We start from the raw sequence: 18,352 nt of genomic DNA, 5'->3' as shown, positions 1-18,352 counted from the left end.
GCCACCAGTAAGGCCACTGTACCATGGCTCGTGGGAACAAGACACAGCCACGGAAACAGTGACAACCAAGTGCCAAAAATTCCTGCTTGCGGGAAGCCCGGAGCCGGGGCCTTCGCAGGTCAGGCCAGTCACTTCCTACTGACCCCTCTCAGCCAGGACCGGTTTACATCAGGGCCAAAGACCAGGCAGGAGAAAAGGTCAAGAGCAGTATTTCCAATTGCCTTGGCTCACGGGCGCCCTTTATGTTTAGTGACCGGCTGAGTTATGAAATCCGCCTGCAGCGTCACTGTGTCTGTGGGTTTCCCATGGGCTGGAGAGGCTCTTACCAAGGAGCAGCTGGAATGTTAATTACCCATTAAGGAACTAAATCTGGGGGATTTCTCAAAGCAAATACACAGCATCTCTGGCACTGACCCCGCCATGGCCTGAGCATCCTTCCTGGCCCGGCTGGAGGACACAGTCCTCGCAGCCCCTGCTGGGTGCCTCCCTTCTCGCTCATCACAGCCTGGGGAGGTCCTCAGCACGGTCCTCGGCAGCTAGGATAGCCCGGTGGATGCTGGCATTCGAGCCCCAGGAACATTTTGCAGGGCAGGCAGTTCCCTTGCACACATGCCAGGACTGGTGCAAAGCAAAGCAAATGGAAAGAATTTGTCCCGGGGAGTGGAGAAAAACCCATCCCGCACAAAGCCTGGAGGGACTGGGAGCAGCCTACCTCCCAGCTGCTCTGGAGCCAAGGGCAGCATTGGATTTTGAACTGCTGGGTTAGTTTTTTGGGTTGTTTTTTAGAAGCTCATCTGGTTATTTCAGCCTGTTCCCCCATAAGCGGAGGCTTGCCTGTTTCCTTGCCTCTGGCTTGCATCTGTTCCAGGGGAACATCTGCAGGCTGGTGTGAGCCTCGCGGAGAATCATCACAGCCTGCCCAGCCTGGCTCAGGCTGCCCATGCACCCTTCGCTGTCCCCTTCGCTTCGCTGTCCCCTTCTCAGAGGGTTCATCTGCAGCCACTGCACCGCACGTGGCCTAATGCAGGCTGACCTCTGCAGCACTCACCTGCTGCTAGCCCCTTTCTTCAAATCAGGCCACAGCCAGTGTCACTGGAGCCCCTGGCTGGAATTACAGCAGTCCTGCCGATATATGTTTTAAAAGCCTCTCCTACAATATTTAAACAGGAAGATCCCTGATGCAGCAGCAAACTGCTAATGAAGAGAGGAGCAGGCGAGGAGGGCCCATGGGGCCAAGGCGGGCATTATGGTGGCAGCCGTGAGCACTCACAGGCCAAACCTCTTTCTCCCTGGTGGAAGCTCAGAGGTTTGCATCCTGGAGGGACCTGGGATGCTTGGCGAGAGAAAGGAAAAGGTACCCCAGAAGACATCAGCCTTTTTGCATACATAGATGCTGCCATAAAAACATGCAACAGCCCAGAGCTGCAGAGCTGATGGGTGCAAGAGAGGGGTCAGAAGTTTCCCACGGGCCAGCAGCAAACGCTGTTAGTTGAGCAGAGATGAAGGACTGTCCCTGATGAAGTGTTTTCAGGTCTTTGGACTATGTAATCCTGCTAGCGGGGCCATTATACAAAGCCTTTCTTGTACATCTGCAGACATCTGCTTTTCCTCTGGTTGGATCAGCTCTGAACGCAGCTCCTGTGTTCTAAACACCCTTCTCCAACTGGGCACCCATGGGTGGGCTCCCGGCCTGGCCCCTGTGACCCAGTCCTGCATGGCACTGAGCTCTCTGCTTCCTGGAGGGCTAGGCGCCGGAGGCAGCCCAGCGCCACGGGGAAGGCATCTGGAAGCAGGGCAGGATCAGGCCCAGGAAGTATATCGCAAGTGCTATTAGGTCAGGTTCAATCTGCCTTTTTTCCAAAGGTCTTTGATGTTTCCCATCATTACTCTCCTGAGCCCTATTTAAATCAGTTGGAACCAGAAACTATTCGCTTGCTGGACAACCTTAATGTAAAACCTTACAAATTTATGTTCTGTTTGCTGTAAGGTGGAACACATCTCCCTCACCAATTGCTCGAGGAGGTAATGCCTGCACCATCGCTCGCAGCTGCGAAGTCTGCGCCGCTCGCATTGACCACCTGACCTCCCAACAGATAATTGCGTGTATTTACATCTCTCCCCTTAGCTCTGTAAGAGAAAATATGCCAGGCTTCCACATATTAAAACCACTATGCACACCCCCTTATGAGTAAATTCCCAAATGCCCCCTGGCAGTAAGGGCTCCTGCTTCAGCTCAGGGCAGGGACAAGCAGCTGCCTGGACCCCCAGGACACCTCGCCATGCCCAGTGGAGCGACGGGGAACGGCCCACACTCTGGCCCGGCTCTAGCTAAGCCCAGGAAGTGCTGCCTGCAGTTGCTTGGCCGGGAAGAAGTGGGATGAATGCTGGCATTACACCAATTTTCCTCCAGTTGTTTTTTAAACCGATTCAGGCCCGTGTTTCCAGAGCTCTCCAGGCTCTTTCAAGAGCACGGACACCGTGCCCTGCTCCAGCGCCCGCCGCCATCTTGAGGAGGGACGCTCGGCCACCGCCCGCTGCCATCTTGGGGAGGGGCCCCGGGCAGGAGGGCGCCGCCATCTTGGGAAGGGACCGTGGCGGGGAGGTGGCTGCGCTATCTTGGGAAGGTCGGCCCGGCTTGCCCTCGGGAGCGCTGTTCACGGTTTCACGGCGGCGGCGGGCACAGCGGGATCGGGGCAAAGCCCTGCGCTTGCGATCGGGGAAACGCCGGTTCACTCGCGGCACTCAGCCGCCTCCCGCCACCACTTCCGGGTGAGCGGCGCTGACCTCCGCCCCCTGACCCGACCAGCTTCCTTTCCAGCGGCGGCCGCCGGCGTAGAGGCGCGGGTGAGTGTGGGGCTGTGGTGCCATCCGCTGCCATCCGTCCGCCCGCGCCTCGCCGCGGCGTCCCCGCCCGCCGCCCGCCTCCTCGGGGCCGGAGCTCTGCGGGACAACGCGCCCGGCGCGGGGGAGGCGCGGCAGGGGGAGCGGGGCGCTAGGCCGCGGGTGAGCCGGGGACTGGCGTAGCTGGGCGCCCGGGGAGGGTGGGCTGGCGCTCCCGGCTGTGGGTGGAGGGCGGCCGGGCTTGGCGGGGTGGAGGAGCGGAGAGGCCTACTCCCACCCGCTGGAACCAGCGCGGTTTTGAGCGAGCGCCGAAGAGCACCGGGCTCGTTGTTGTGAGATGAACGTCGGCCTTACAGCGCCCGCGGCTCGGTGTTCGTTCTCCCTGCCGTGTGGGTATCGCTGGGGACGATTATGTCCCTGGAGCCTTGGGCTGGCTGTGTCAGGAAGGGGTGGGTTCTGTCAGAGCCGCCGTGCGGGCCTTGGTTTAGCAGCCGGTGCTCGGTGCGTCTTTCTGTGCAGAGCGACCATCGGCCTGCAGCCTGCGGGTGAAAGTAGGCTGTGCTTGGGTTGATTTCCTTAATGAAGTTTGTTAGGCTTTTATCTTGTGCAAAACGCTGGATGTAGCAGGAATTCGGCAGGAGAGGGCAATAGGGAACCGGCTTCCCGTGCTCAGGAGCAGATGCACAGGATGCCCAGGCACCGATCCAAGCGCTGCTGAGTGCCGTGTCTGCCATCGCAGGATGTAGACTTCAGAGGCAGACGACTTACCTGGGTGAGGCCCAAGGATGTGTGTAGGAGACCAATAACGTGGAAGACCCCAGGCTCGTACTGGAGTCAGGGCTTTGTGACAGTATCCGGGTCTTTAGTAATTGCTTGGTTAGGTGTTTTCTTTCTGTAAAGCCATACAAACGAGCAAGGGGAGGCTCCCAGCATTGCTGGTTATCAAGGCAAGGGGCTTCCCCATGCTCTGCTGCAGCGGTGCCTGGGGACATTAGCTGCTCTGACACACAGTGTAGGTGGCTTCTGCTGCGAAGTGCAACAAGAAAGACTCCACGAAAGAGCGGTGGGTGATGACCTGTCTGCCAGCATGCAGCAAAGCTGGGAATCCAGGGTTTTATAAGAAGTCCTTGTGTATGCCAAAATTACTGCCTGTGTTGTGCCATCTGTAACTCACTTATCTTGGTTGGTAAAAGGTTGCAGTAGCAGGGTATTTAATGAAATCCTGTAAGAGAATGCTGAGAAATCCATCATTCTTCTTTGTTGTTGTTCAGAAATGGCACCTCGTAAGGGCAAGGAAAAGAAGGAAGAACAGGTCATCAGCTTGGGGCCTCAGGTTGCCGAAGGAGAAAACGTCTTTGGCGTCTGCCATATCTTTGCTTCTTTCAATGACACTTTCGTCCATGTGACTGATCTCTCTGGCAAGTGAGTACCGAACACCAGTGACCTCCCAGCCGTACCTGGCTCCCTCTGTTTTGAAAAGGGAAATTAGATTTGGTGGGAGGCTCCAATTAAATCCTTGAGATTCCACTGAGCTGTAAGATAAGATGGTGTGCACACATGAATGTAGACCTGATGGCTTGGTGTGCTCCTCCGTGGTGAATGTTGCGCTTGAGGTGCTGGATGGCAGCTTATTGATGCAGTCACATTCAAAATAGCAGGTTCTGCTGTACCCAGAAGCTCGTTTATGGGGAGGAAAGGAAGTGCTTTTTTCTGAACGCTTTCTTTGCCCTTCTGCAGGGAAACCATCTGCCGCGTGACCGGTGGCATGAAGGTGAAGGCAGACAGAGATGAGTCTTCTCCCTACGCGGCTATGCTGGCGGCCCAGGACGTTGCCCAGAGGTGCAAGGAACTGGGCATCACTGCCCTGCACATCAAGCTGCGTGCTACTGGTGGCAATAGGTATGTCGGAGGGTATTCCCTGGCATTCCCAGAGGATGTGTCCAGTCTGAGAACCGTGCTAGATTGCACCACGTCCCTTCTTTGCGCTGCCTCGGTTGGGAAGGTAGATGTGCCCCGAGGATGTGACTTTAAACTTGATCCAAAGGGTGTCACGTGGCTGACATGGTCATCGGTCACCGGGTGTCTGGAACCCAGTCAGAATGGGTGTCCTCAGTTGCCTAGAGCTGGGGTGTGCTCTTGTCACTGCGGTAGTGGGGTGGGGAGGTGCTGTCGACTTGAAGATGTGTTACATTGGAGCAACAGCGAAGTGTGCGTCTGGTGGCTGGTAGCGCATGAATGGTTTGGGTCTGGGACAGGAGGAGGGGTGAGTTGTGGGATCTGGATGTTTTAGGGGTGGGGAAACGGTGATTTTAACACTGTCAGTGTTCGCGAGCTCTGTTCAACTTCCGAATGGTTTAAGTAATTAGGGGTTCTGGTTCCCTCCTCCAGGACCAAGACTCCTGGACCTGGTGCCCAGTCAGCCCTGAGAGCTCTGGCCCGATCTGGAATGAAGATCGGCCGCATTGGTGAGTGTTGGAGAAAGTGATAAATGGAGGCTTTTGTCATTGTGAATCAGTGCAGAGCCTTACTACCTCAAAAAATCAGTTTTGAGAGATTATTTCGTAAAAGGAGCTCTGCAGGCATATGTGCACTTGGTGTGACAGTTTGACTTTGGGATGTTCTGCTCGGCCTCTGTCAGGTGCCGCTGTAGGTGTGACTTAATCTAAACAGGTGCTTAAACTGAAGATTCACCAGGAGGTGGCGTGAGCAGACTTCAGAAACCGAATTTCTGTCTGCGTGATAAACCCCAGCTGTACAGCAGGGCACTGATGGAACAGTGGGTGTGACAGAGCCATTCGGTCACCTAGAAAAAGTCTGTTGGCTTAAGAGTGACTCAGTAATGACGGAACTCCTCCAACTGTTTGAGGGAGAGTCCCAGACTTTGTAGGGGAGCCACAAGATGTGGTGGTGTTGGCTGCTCTGAAAGTTATATCGTGGTCCCTCTGTTTCTTTGGAATCGCCGTGGCTGCTTGGTTTAGGTGGGGTGGGAGATGGGGATTTTTGCTTCCCAAGCACTAGAAGCCCTGGGTACCCAGCCCCTGGCCAGTCCACAAGTACCATAACTCCCGTTTCTTCCGCCTGTGCGTGGCTGCTGCAGCGGCTGGCTGCCGAGGTGTGGCTGTGGGCTGTTGGGGTGACTGCTGGAGTTGGGTGGCTGCGCCTGCTTCGTTTTTGGGGTACCTCTGGAAGGTAACTGTGTTTTGGGCTTTCTTGTCCCCACAGAGGATGTCACACCCATCCCCTCTGACAGCACTCGCAGAAAGGGTGGTCGCCGTGGACGTCGCCTGTAAACGATGCCGCACCTTTTGTCATTAAAGCTCTCTTTTAAACCTCTCCTCAGCTGTGTGTTTCCTTACTGAGGGGTGCTCGGGAGTTGAGTGGCTTCAGTATAATTACATCCACGAATGGCTTACCCTCTGGAGCTGGGCTTTAGGTTGGGGTTGTCAGTACTGCTGCACCAGAGGTGCTTTTGAATAGACACAGGGGAAAACAACCTTCTAAAAGTGCTGGAATTACAGCTCCCTCAGCGGCTCTGTTTATATATTTATACTTCCAAAGGTATGTAAGAAAAATGACTCCTCACTTCATCATGCCCCGCTTCCTGCGCTCCTGTTTGCCCTCTGTGGAATGTGCTGCCATCACCTGGAATAAATGCCCGTTTTCACCTTTGCCAATGTTCTCTTCCTTGCTTTCCTGGCTTTGAAATCGCTCCTCTTCCTGTCTCTTCCTCAGCTGTAGCAGGATTTTTAGAACAAGAAAAGATTCACAGGCATACAATACTTGAGAAGTCTAGTTTAAGGTAGGTTGGGTTCTATGTGCTCGTGGTGTCACAGTTCTTTATGCTTGTGGTTAAAACAGCTGTGGCTTCTCCAGCTCAAGAGAGGGGTGAAATTGTCCAAATTCCTTCTGTGAAAGGGTGACTTGAGCCCTCGCGCAGCGTGGTGCCTGTTTCCACGAGGGTGTGTGTTGTGCTGTCCTGTCACCCCCCCAGCAGCGGGGTGTGCGGTTGGTAGGACCTCGTGGAGGTAGCTACAGCTCGTCACACTTCACCTCCTCTGTCGCAGTCATGTGCTCTTAGTGCAGCTCCTGGCAATGAGCAACAGCCCATCTGGAGCCAGTAAAATGATTGTCCAGGAATACTTGTGGTCAGGTTTAAGTGGTGGCTATTTATCAGAATTGGTTGAAAAAGCTTGGGATTCTGAGCACAGTTGTAGGGCTAATACCTCACGTGTGATGACGTGCGACTATTAAGGGAAGCTGGAAGGTGGCGTTCTGGTGTCCTGAGCTCTTGGGCAAGATCTGCCTCCAGATCTCCGGTGGTGTCCCTCAGGGTCTCTGCTGGGACCAGTACTATTTAATACCTTCATCAATGACATAGTGGATTGAGTGCACCCTCAGCAAGTTTGCAGATGAGACCAAACTGAGCGGTGCAGTTGACACATCAGAAGGATGGGATGTCATCCAGAGAGACCTGGCCAAGCTGGGGAGGTGGGCCCGTGAGAACCTCATGAGGTACAACAAGGCCAAGTGCAAGGTCCTGCACCTGGGTTGGGGCAACCCCCAGTATGGATACAGGCTGGGGGATGGAGGGGTTGAGAGCAGCCCTGCTGAGAAGGACCTGGGTGTACTGGGGGATGAAAAGCTGGACATGAGCCAACAATGTGCGCTGGCAGCCCAGAAAGCCAACTGTCCCCTGGCCTGCATCCCCACCAGCGTGGGCAGCAGGGCAAGGGAGGGGATTCAGCTCTGCTCTGGTGAGACCCCTCTGCAGCGCTGTGTCCAGCTCTGGAGCCCTCAGCACAGGAGGGACATGAAACTGTTGGTGTGGGTCCAGAGGGCTGGAGCACCTCTCCTACGAAGACAGGCTGGGAGAGCTGGGGTTGTTCAGCCCAGAGAAGAGAAGGCTGCAGGGAGACCTTATTGCGGCCTCTCAGTACTTAAAGGGGGGCTATAGGAAAGATGGGGGTACCCTCTTTGGCAAGGCCTGTTGTGACAGGACAAGGGGTGATGGTTTTAAACTGAAGGAGGGTAGATTTAGACTGGATATTAGGAAAACGATTTTTACTATGTGGGTGGTGAAACACTGGCACAGGTTGCCCAGAGAGATTGTGGAGGCCCCTCCCTAGAGACATTCAAGGTCAGGTTGGACGGGGCTCTGAGCAACCTGATCTAGTTGAAGATGCCCCTGCTCACTGCAGGGGGGTTGGACTAAATGGTCTCTAAAGGTCCCTTCCAACCTGAACCATTCCATGATTCTATGATCCTGAGGTTCTCGAGCTCGGAGAGCCTCGCTGCTTTCACGTGGGTTCTTCCCCCCACCTTTCACTGGAGATTCCCCCACCTGCCCACTCCTGAGCCTCCCTGCCCTCACCAGGAAGGATGCTTTGATGTTTTTGGAGGTGCTGTGCTCTCAAAGCAGTCTCTGTTCTGGTAAAGTCACTCAGCCTGGGTCGGATCCAGGGTGTGTTGCTCCTGTCAAGCTTGATCTTCAGTTGTGGACTGCTATGTCTTGCGTGGTGAAAGGGGCATGAGTCTTGCAGCGGAGGAAACCAGGCTGCGTCTGATCTGAAGCCGCGGTGCATCTTGGTCTTCATAGTGAAAACTGCTTGGATGCTTGTGGTTTCAAAGTGAGTCATGACCTCTTGGAGGTGTCCCTGCTGTGGAGAAGAAAGCTGGGCTTGTGAGCAAGCTAACTACTGCTGATTTTTCTGCAAACTGTTGCTTAATACATGACTTCCCCTTTCTGTGGAAAAAAAATCTCTGCCTGGACAGATGCTCCTAAGCCAGCATTTCCCTTGGCACAGCCATAGTGTTTTACTTGCAATTTTATATGCGGCCATGGAAAGCTTTTAGAACAAACTTCCCTTACTGTCTTAAAAGTGCACTATTTGCAGTTCAAATCACTATTTTCCTGTACTTGAAGTGTTCTTTGAACTCTGTGTGAAGAAGGTGCTGAAAACATGAAATGAGCGGTGGCTCGGCCAATGCGGAGCTGAGCTGAGGTGGTGCGCAGGGGAGCGGGAGGCAAAGGCGTGGCTTATTACTAACAGCTTTAGTCAATATTTTTTTTTATATGCCTATATACAGTGAAACCGGTTGCTGTTCTGGTAGGTGTTACTTTGTCCCAGGTGGCATTTATGTGGCTACTTCACAGGGTACATTTTGGGAAAGCTCTACAGGAATGTGAAATCCAAGGCAGGGCACAAAGGCAGGGCCTTTGTTCGGTACAAATTTAAGACCCCTCTTGTCCCTTTGGGTGCAGTTCCTGACATTTTCTGACCCGTTCCGTCCCCCTTCTGCTGCCCACCAAGGCAGAGCGCGGCCGCCCCGGCGCAGGCTGATTTACCCTGCTGTTTTCAAGGGCAGATGTGGAAATGGGAAGGTGTCTGCTCGGCACCGCTCTGAGGGTACGAGAAGGGAAGCGGTTTTCACCTGTCCGGTGGGTTCCCCCGCCACGTAGCAGGGTCAGCTCAACCCCTGGGCAGTATGGGCCCGGCTGGCTCCCAGCAGTGGTGGCGGCGAGCCTTGGGGCAGCGTTGGCCTTGCTCAGCTCTGGAGAGCAGGCTGCTGAAGCACCAGCTGAGCCCTTCACATCTAGCCTGAGTCAGGAAGAACCCTGCTTGGCGTATCCTCCCCTAGTGAGGTTTTCTGGGGCTTGCACAGGTGGCAGGAGCTTTGCCCAGCGCAGGAAGGTGGATTTGCTTTATTAGCCCTTAATCTTCGGGAGCAGGAGCTCCGCTGGGCATGCAGGGCTGTTAGGCCTGAGCTGCTGTAAGCCCAGCCCATGCCGCTGGCTGCCCTCACCATGCCACGGGTGTTCCCTGGGCTCACTGCACGATTAATGAGAAAAATGGTCTTTATTTTTTTAGCCGATCTGACGTCTTTGAAACAACTTCCCATGTCGGTGTGAACCCCCCAGGGGAGAAATAGCAAATGAGGAAGAGAAACTGGAGAGCCAGGCATGCCTCTGTGGAGTGGGCTGCCTGGCGCATGTCCTGGGGCTTTCTGGAGGGAAAGATGCTCCCGGCTGAGTGGTGTGGGTGGGTTTCATGGCTCTTGCCTCGTCCTGCCCCTACCTGGCTGGCTTGCCTTGCATGATGCAGTGAGGAACTGCGTCACCTGCAAACCCCCTGCAGCTGGCTGATGGCTCCCCGGCTGCGAGGGTGGGGGACACGTGTGGCTGCCCACCCACCCTGCACCTCCCCAGCAGGGATGCTCATCCTGCCGAGGCCATGGGGCTGCTTGGGGGGCTGCAGCACATCCCCAGCCCACGGACTCCCTGGGGACAGGTCTGCGTTCCCTCGGCCGTTTCCCTTGGGCTTGCCCGGAGCCGATCCTGTGCTGCAGACGGTGTTGTCTCACGGGCAGTGAGAAATGTGGGTTTGTTCACCAGACGTTATCCTCCGCAGGGTCTGCAGGCTGCGAGACAGAGGCTCGGCTGGTGATGAATGGCTTCACGTGAATGCCTGCGAGGTTCTTTCCGCCTCCCTGCCTGAAATAATCGCTCTGCCGGCTTGGGTTGAGGCCCCTGGGGAACAGGCAGGTCTGAGCCTAGTCCTGAGACTGCTCCCTGCTCCAGATGGCCTCTTTTCCCCCAAAAGACAGCTGGTTCCCCAGCCTCCTGTAATGGCGCTTGTCAGGTTTTTTCACAGGCAGCACAAAATGTGTGCAAATACAAAGCCTTGGGGGTGGCAGGGTGGCGATGAGCCTGTGCCAGGTCCGGGTGCCACCTGAGGCTGTGGAAGAAAGGGAGGGGGATAAGGCAGGCCGAAAGCTGCTCTGTAAAATGGTCTGCATCTTCCCAGGAACATGAATTTACAAACTTCAAGAGCTTCAGGTGCCACAGCCCTGTGCAGAAAGGTGTAGTAGCAGGAAGTACTGAAGAAGTGAATGGAAATGTCTGCGTGCAGAGCGAGGGCTGATTCGGTGCTGCCGGTCCCCAGCGGGGCTCAGGGCTGGAGGCTCAGGGCTTGGCTGCCCATGGAGGGCAGTGGGGCTCTCTCCCACCCCCCCAAGTCTGTCGACTGCATTTGTGGTTTGCAGAATTGGGCTCAGCTCCATGAAATCGCTGGGGGTTTCGCTCGCCAAGTTCCTGTTCAGACTTTCCTTAGTTCCTCTTAGGGCTGAGGCTCGTCACGGAATGTGCCTGGAGCCCAGCAAGGAGCCGAGTGAGGGCTGAGGCTGCGAGAAAAACCCATGTGCCCACTCAAACCCCCACAGTGCCCACCATGGGCTGAGAGTGAGGGGAGAGTTGAAAGATTCATGGGAGGGTTTGGAGGGTGTTATGTGCTTTTTCCTCCCCCCCCTTCTTTTTTTTTTTTGTAACACCTTTGGTGGTTTATAAATGTGGCGTCACCTAAAAAGCAGCAGATAAGTTATTTGTCTTCAAAATAGCCTCTGGTGAGGAATGCAGGTGGGGGGGCAGGAGCCAGGGATGCAGGTGGCCTGGGGTGAGACAGATAGACACCCTTGGGCAGAGGGTCTGTGCACCCCAGTGCCCCCGGGTGCCCCGGGGCTTTCCAGGCTGGGTCCCAGGAGCCTGGGGACAGAACCAGGCTCCAAGCACCGAAGTCCTTCCCCTGCATGGGGGCTGTGATTTCCCACTTGGGAAGCTGGAGCATCATCCCACCAGCACCTGCTTCTCCTCCAGAAACAGCATCTACCGTGAGATTCTGCTCTGCTCCTTGGAAATGCTTCTAGGTTGTTTCTAAACCCCTCTCTCCAGGCACGCTGCTGGGGGCTGGCCGTGACTCTGGGGCTGAGCTGGGAGAAGGGATGGCGCTGCTGAAGGAACGTGCTCAGGCTCACCTCAGCCTCACCACTTTCTGGCCCTGGGGCCATGCGTGGGGAGGTCTGCCTGGTAACCAGTGACGCCTGGGCGGATTGCTTTTAATTTCACTCCCGGAGTTTCACTTTTAGCTGAACCCTGGCCACGGTTGTGCTGCGTCCTGGCACTGGAGCCAGCTCAGTGCTGGTCCTGGCGAGGCCAAGCCCCACGGTGTAGTGCTGCCATTGGGGACGTGTTACCCCCGGGGCTGCCCCAGGTCCTTGTGTATAATCACCTAAAATCAACATTATGGAGGCGGGCGGCTGCTCTCGCCCACGCCACACTAGCGAGGCTGTGGGGTAGGGACCTGTGCTGCCTCCCACCCTGCCCCGCTCCCACTGGTCCTTTGGGTGTCACCCACCTCGAGGTGTTGGGGGTCACCTACTTTGAGGTGCTGCTTCTATTCTCTTGGGTTTGGGGGTTCAGCCCCCCCCCAAGCTGCTACAGACAGGGTGAGAGGGGTGCCCCAAGAGGGAGGGGGACCTGAAAGCACTTGCTGGTCCTGTAATCATTACTCTTTCAGCCCGAGAAGTGCTGGCCAAGCCCCCCCACCCAGATGTGGTCCGAAGTGACCCTTGAGGTGGGGATTGGACCAAAGTGCAGCTCTTCCTTGGCAGCAAAGGTGAGCAAGGAGCAGATATACCCTGAAGCCATGCCCCCATGGAGGGTCCTGCTCAGGCTTTGGTGTGGCGAGAACCCTACCTCTGCAGCCCACCTCCTTCCTCCCATGTTGCTTCCTACCTCCCCCATCCCACCTCCACATCCCACTTCTCACCTCCTGCCCCCTGTACCGCTCCTCCTGCCCCCCATATCCCACCTCCTGCCCCCCCAGGGGTACTGGAGCCCCCCCACTGCCCCACCACAGCGGGTGTCACCGGGTGTCACCGCTGTGACCTGCCTGTGGCGGTGGGGTGGGAAGCAATGCCCCACAAAGTGGCTGCAGTGCTCGTGGCCAGATCCAGCATCATTTCTGGACTGGAGACCTGCTGAACAGAGGTCTGCCTGGCAACAGGTGATGCGGGTGCTAGCAGCCAATGGGGCTTTTTTTTGGGCCCACTCTGGGGCAGGGTGGGGGCCCCGGGGGTATTTCCAGCAGCAGCACTCGGGGCGCTCATTGCTCATCGGGGTGCCGACAGCGAAGCCATGGCCGAGGAACAGCGGGACCTCATCTCCGACCGCAGCAGTGGCGTGCTCAGTGTTGGGAACACCCAGAGGTGCTGCTGCTGGGGGGCACGGGGATGGGGGACATGGGGAGGGAAAAGTGGGGACGTGGGGCAGAGGGGGCATTGTGTGGTTGTGGGCGGAAGGGGATACAGTTGGGCCAAGGGAGCACAGCATGACTATGGGGTGGAAGGTGGGGGTCACACTGTGGAGCCAAGGGGGCCGTGGTGTGGCTGCGGGGTGGAGGGGGATGGAGCATGGCTGTGGGGCAGGCAGGGGCACAAGGTGGCTGTGGGGTTGAGGGGTGTCGCTTATCTCTGTGGCAGATGGGGACATGGCGTGGCCATGGGGCAGAGAGGTTCAAGGTGTGGCTGTGGGGTGGATGGGAGCACAGCATGGCTGTGGGGCAAGTGGGCTGATGACGTGGCTATAGGGCAGGAAGGGCAGAGGATGGCTATGGGGCAGGCACGGACACAGCATGGACCCAGAGCCCGGCCGGCTTTGTGGGGCCACCCATCATGTCCCAAACAGCCCCCCAACCCCCTTGGGACACCTGCCAAACACTTCCAGCCAATCAGAAGCCTGGGAGCTCTGACATCACCAGTCTCCGGGCAGACATCTGGGCAGCAAGTCCGGCTCTGGACATTGCCTGCAGCAGCAGTGGCAGCCGAGCAGCACCTATGGATGCCCCCACCTCAACGGGCAGTGGAGGCAGTTGCTGGCTCCCTGGGGGGCCACTGCGCCCCACCAGTGCCCTGTTCACCCCGGTGGGCAGGATCTGGCCCAGAGAGGCCTTGGCAGCACAGCAGGCAGCCATGTGGTGCTTGGCTTTGCCTTCCCTTGGCATGTGAGTGCAACGGCAGTGCTGCGACACCCACCTGCCCAGCCTGCCTGTGTGCTGCCTCTGCACTCAGGGTGCCCCGCAACTTTGCTTTTTGCACAAAATTTAAAAAATTAAGCGGAGTTCAGCATCCCATGGCATATGTCCTCTGCCCCCCGCCCCCTCCCCCCCTAGTACTGGTGAGGCTTCAGGTGGCTTCATCACAGAATTATTCAGGTTGGAAAAGACTTCTAGGAGCATCAGATCCAACCCCCAACCCAACACGCCCAGGCCTCTTAAACCATGCCCTGAAGTGCCACCTCTACATGTCTTTTAAATACCTCCAGCTGTGGTGACGCCACCACCTCCCTGGGCAGCCTGTTCCATTGCCTGACCACTCTTTCAGTGAAGACATTTTCCCTAATATCCAACCTAAACCTCCCCTGATGCAGCTTGAAGTCATTTCCCACAAAGCACAATGCCCAGAGCAATGCCGTGCCCCAAAATGCCCTGGCAGCACCCTGCCTGCAGCCCCCATGTGACCATGTGCTCCCCTGTACTCCTCCCAGCCTTCCGCCCCCCCCCGAACCACCCCCAGTGGGTTTCGGTTCCCCCCAGTGCAGTGGAGCGACCTTCAAGCTGAGATTTCACTTCTGCATGCCGCGACAGGGGAATTTGCATTTGTCTGGGGGGTGTTTGTGGTGGTGTGGGGCATGATGTGGGTTTCAGGGGAAGTTTTTGGTGTGAGGGGTGATGGCAGGGTATGAGGACATCTCCTCCAGCCAGTGGCCAGGGCTGAGCTCCCTCTCAATGTCCTGCAGGTCTGCATGGGGCCACAAAGCCACCCTCTCCACGGTCTCCATCCTGGTGGCCCTGCTGATCGCTGGCCAAGCCGTCACCATCTACTTCGTCTACCAGCAGAGCGGGCAGATCAGCAAGCTGACCAAGACCTCCCAGACCCTGCAGCTGGAGGCACTGCAGAGGAAGCTGCCTGCCAGTCAGTAGCCCTGTGGGCACCAGCGTGGTGGTGGGGTGTCCAGGGAGAGGGGATGGGTCCCCCCGGACCACCCAACCCAGCAGTCCTTACACCACTCCTTCCTTGGCAGGTGCCAAGCCAGTCAACAAGAAGATGTCCATGGTGAACGTGCCCCTGGCCATGAAGGTCCTGCCACTTGCCCCCTCTGAAGGCAACATGGTAAGAGATCCCCACTGCTGCCTGGAGCTGCCTGCTGCCCTTGGGGCTTGCTGCCAGCCCTCAGGCTCACGCTGCCCTTTTGTCTTTTCTCTTAAGGACATGGCCCCTGCTAGCAACAAAACCGAGGACCAAGTGAAGCACCTGCTGCTGGTAAGGTGCCCTGCTTCTCCCACTGGCCCCAGAGCTGCCCCCTGTGCTGCGGGAGGCAATGGGACCCTCTGCTTCCAGCTTCAATCTATCTCTTGGCTGGGGCTGGGGGTCTCAGAGCTGGTGGGAGCTCCTGGCCTCCTGCAACGTCCATCTGGCTGATATAAGCAGAGCTTCACCCCACCCTGCCTTGTTTTCCTTTGCCCTGTCTGACCATGGTGGTCACTGCAGCAAGGAGACCCTGGGAAGTTTTTCCCGAAGCTGAAGGATAACCTGATGGACAACCTGAAGAAGCTGAAGAAGACCATGACTGATGCAGACTGGAAGGTCAGTCCTTGCTGCCACCTTACTCTTACCCTTCCAGGAGCACCCGGCTTTGGGGAGGGACTGGTGTGTCCCCACCTGGAAAAACAAAGTCCTGCCTGAGCCAGGCTTGGGTTACCTCCACCCCAAGGGAGGAGGCGGTGGTGCTCATAACCTTCCCTGGCCCAGGCTGGAGTGTGCAGCATGGTTCCCCACAGTGCACCCGCTCCGTCCCGGTTAACCTGCCTGTTCCCTTTGTTGCAGTCCTTTGAATCCTGGATGCACAAGTGGCTGCTCTTTGAAATGGCCAAGAACTCCAAGCCAGAGGAGCGTAAGCCGATCCCAGCGGAGAAAGGTATGAGGGATGGGGGCTGCTAAGCTGGGGAGGGTCGGGTCTGGCCCCTCAGGAGCAACCACCCCCAAGGAGGTACCAGCACAGGGCATCCCAAAGGCAAGCGACCCCTCCGTCCCCTGACCAGTCACAGACCTCTTTGTCCCATGGGGAGCCTCTGGTTGGTGGCCTTTAGGACATCACAGAACCACTGCCCACTGCCCGCAGGGCATTTGGGATGAGCAAATGTTTGAAAAGCCGGAGCGCTACACCAAACCCTTGGTCCTAGGCTAGCCCAAAAGCTTTAGAAAGGTCACCAGGTGGGGGCTCATTCTCCTTTTATACTTAATTTGTCTGCTTCTGGCTAAAAAGCTCCCGCCACACAGTGTCTCCCCTTTGTTTTTATTGCCCTAGTGCAAACTAAGTGCCAGGCGGAGGCCAATTCTGGGGGTGTCCGTCCCGGTCACTTCCGCCCGCAGTGTGATGTGAACGGCGACTACCTGCCCAAGCAGTGCAATGCCTCCACGGGCTACTGCTGGTGCTCCTACAAAAATGGCACCAGGATTGAGGGCACTGCCACTCGGGAAAAGCTGGACTGCCCCGGTAGGTTGCCAGGGAGGGGATGGAGGAGAGGAATGAGCAATGTGCATGGATGCTGCCCCCCATTTTGCTTGTGGTTAGGGAGGAAAGCAGCCAGGGAGAAGAGAGTGCCCAAGCTGCCAAGAGCATCCCTCACCCCTCTATGGTGCCAGCATGTTAAGGCTGAGGGGTCCCTAAAAACCACAGACCTCCTGGGCTAGCTTCAGTGATAGCAGGCATGCAGTCAGGGTTTTCCACAAGCCCCCCTTGCCCCCAAACCCATCACTCAGGGGCTGAGGGTGATGGGGCAGCCCCAGGGGTGCAGCACCCATGTCCTGCCCACCCTCCGCAGGTGCCACCGCTGTCACCACCCCCGCTGCCCCCATAGATGTGGAGGAGATGATCTTCTCCGGGTCGGACAAGCTCAAGCTGGCTATGGAGAAAGGTGAAGGCCAAGTGTGATCATGAGGCTGGGGGCGGTGGGGAAATCCCTTGGGGCTGGGGGAGGTGGGGGGGCTGGGGGAGACATAGGTCACCCCCAAGAGCCACTGCAGCACAAAAGCACTGCTGTTGAGGTGGAGACAGAAGCAAAAGCAGGCTGGGCTTCAAGAGGCCCTAGAGCCATCTTACCAACACCCTTCTATCCTTCCTCCACAGACAAGTAGAAGAGGATGCCAGCTGACACCTGTCCCCTCTTCAGCAGCATTGCAGCTCCTGTGTTTTTTTTTTTGCTCTATTTCATTTCTGCTCTTACATTGCTTTCCCGAGACGATTAACAGCAACCAGCCCTGTGTGCTCCTGCCCGAGGCATCGGCTGTGACCCTTCCCCTGCTGCAGGGCACCACAGGGCTGCAGCTGCCACCAGGATCAGTGCTAGAGACAAAGTCTTCCCTCAAAGGGTGGGTAAAGCAAGCTGGAAAGTGTTTTCCACAATGCCAGACTCATAAATCCTGTTCGCTTTAGCTCATCTGCATCCCACAGCACCCGGGCAGCAGCAGGCGCAAAGCTCACCCCTGCTGAAGAATAAGCTACTAATGCTTTCTTATACTGAACGAACATTAAAAGCAGCAAAACCACCTCCACCAGCTTCTTAACTGACCCCTGTAGGTTGAAGCACTGTTAGATTAGTAGAGGTTTTTTCCTGTGGAGTGCTCAGCTGTGTAGAGAGTGCTCACCTTCAGCTTGCCTTCAGGCTGGAGGCCAGCTGCAGCAGTGGGTAACAGCAGGCAGAGGAGCTGACCCTGGAGTCAGAGGGGCTTCTAATTTTCTGACTATTCTGCTAGTTCCTTTATAAATGACCTCACAAGCTAATTATTTCAAATAAACTTTTGAATAAGAAAGCCTTGTAAGCAACTCTAGCACAGCAGTGCTTGCAAACAGTTTGCAGCTGTCCTAGTTTAAAAATAAATTAATCTTAAGAAAAAAGGGAAAAAGAGAAATCTCTTCAAAGACACTCGAGACATCTGTGGCCCCACCAAGATCATACATATTCCTTGCCACTTTCCTGGCCCATCAGTTGTTCAATCTCCCTGGCACCCTGGGGTCCCCCTGCACCCCAGCACAACCCAGGAGGCTGAGGTCACTTTTAAGTGAGCCGCAACATGGGGGAAGAGGAGCACAGCCCCCCGCATCGAAGCCATCTTCCTGTGCCTGGGTTGCACAGGTGGCAGCTGGAGAGCTCTGCCCTCGCCAAGAGAGCCTGGACTCAGGCTGCACAGCACAGGAGGGAGGAGCACAAGGGGATCCGGACCCTTTCTCCTCACCTGCTAAACCCCGGGGCTGAGTGAAGCGAGGAAACCAGGCACAAGCCCAGTATAAGGCACAGGGTAGCAGCTGCCAGCGAGGCAGCAGGCTGGGTCCGCACAGGGTGGGCGATGCAAAAAATTGCTCTCGGTACCCGCCCCCACACAGCATTTTAGTTATGAAAAACAGAAAATTACAAACCAACACTAGGTCACGTAGTTCAAAGCTGAGGGGCAACAGCGTCTGCTCTTCCGCAGGAAGCGGGTAGAAAGCAACTTGTTTTCCCTCAGGGGTTGAAGCGGTGCCTGTGAACCTGGGTGGAAGCTGGGCTCTGCCCTCCTACATCTTCCAGAGAGATCCAGAGCACCTGGCTCAGCCCCAGCACCTGCCCTGCTTTCCCAGCCT

General features: G+C 56.5%; 2 protein-coding genes across 5 annotated transcripts; both read left to right on the top strand.

Annotated features, from left to right (window-relative positions):
- Window positions 1-2,694: 2,694 nt before the first annotated feature.
- Window positions 2,695-6,176, top strand: RPS14 (ribosomal protein S14). Of its 2 annotated transcripts, none has more exons than XM_064458483.1 (5): window positions 2,695-2,844; window positions 4,113-4,263; window positions 4,579-4,740; window positions 5,230-5,306; window positions 6,064-6,176. In XM_064458483.1, the coding sequence occupies exons 2-5, from the start codon at window positions 4,115-4,117 to the stop codon at window positions 6,129-6,131; spliced, it is 456 nt and encodes a 151-aa protein (XP_064314553.1). In that variant the 5' UTR covers window positions 2,695-2,844; window positions 4,113-4,114; the 3' UTR covers window positions 6,132-6,176. The 2 variants fall into 2 exon arrangements, with proteins under 2 accessions (XP_064314553.1, XP_064314554.1); XM_064458484.1 differs by lacking the exon at window positions 2,695-2,844 and adding an exon at window positions 2,851-3,003.
- Window positions 6,177-12,726: 6,550 nt separating this feature from the next.
- CD74 (CD74 molecule) lies at window positions 12,727-17,544 on the top strand. 3 transcript variants are annotated; one of them, XM_064458479.1, is made up of 9 exons: window positions 12,727-12,882; window positions 14,471-14,646; window positions 14,756-14,844; window positions 14,941-14,994; window positions 15,223-15,318; window positions 15,559-15,649; window positions 16,040-16,228; window positions 16,557-16,649; window positions 16,862-17,544. In XM_064458479.1, exons 1-9 carry the CDS (start codon window positions 12,812-12,814, stop codon window positions 16,867-16,869), a joined length of 867 nt encoding a protein of 288 aa, XP_064314549.1. In that variant the 5' UTR covers window positions 12,727-12,811; the 3' UTR covers window positions 16,870-17,544. The 3 variants fall into 3 exon arrangements, with proteins under 3 accessions (XP_064314549.1, XP_064314551.1, XP_064314550.1); XM_064458481.1 differs by lacking the exon at window positions 16,040-16,228; XM_064458480.1 differs by lacking the exon at window positions 16,557-16,649.
- The last annotated feature ends 808 nt before the right edge of the window (window positions 17,545-18,352 follow it).

This window comes from Phalacrocorax carbo, chromosome 8 (assembly GCF_963921805.1).
Source record: "Phalacrocorax carbo chromosome 8, bPhaCar2.1, whole genome shotgun sequence".
In the NCBI taxonomy this organism is placed as follows: Eukaryota; Metazoa; Chordata; class Aves; order Suliformes; family Phalacrocoracidae; genus Phalacrocorax; species Phalacrocorax carbo.
This window is presented reverse-complemented; position numbering and strand designations above follow the sequence as displayed.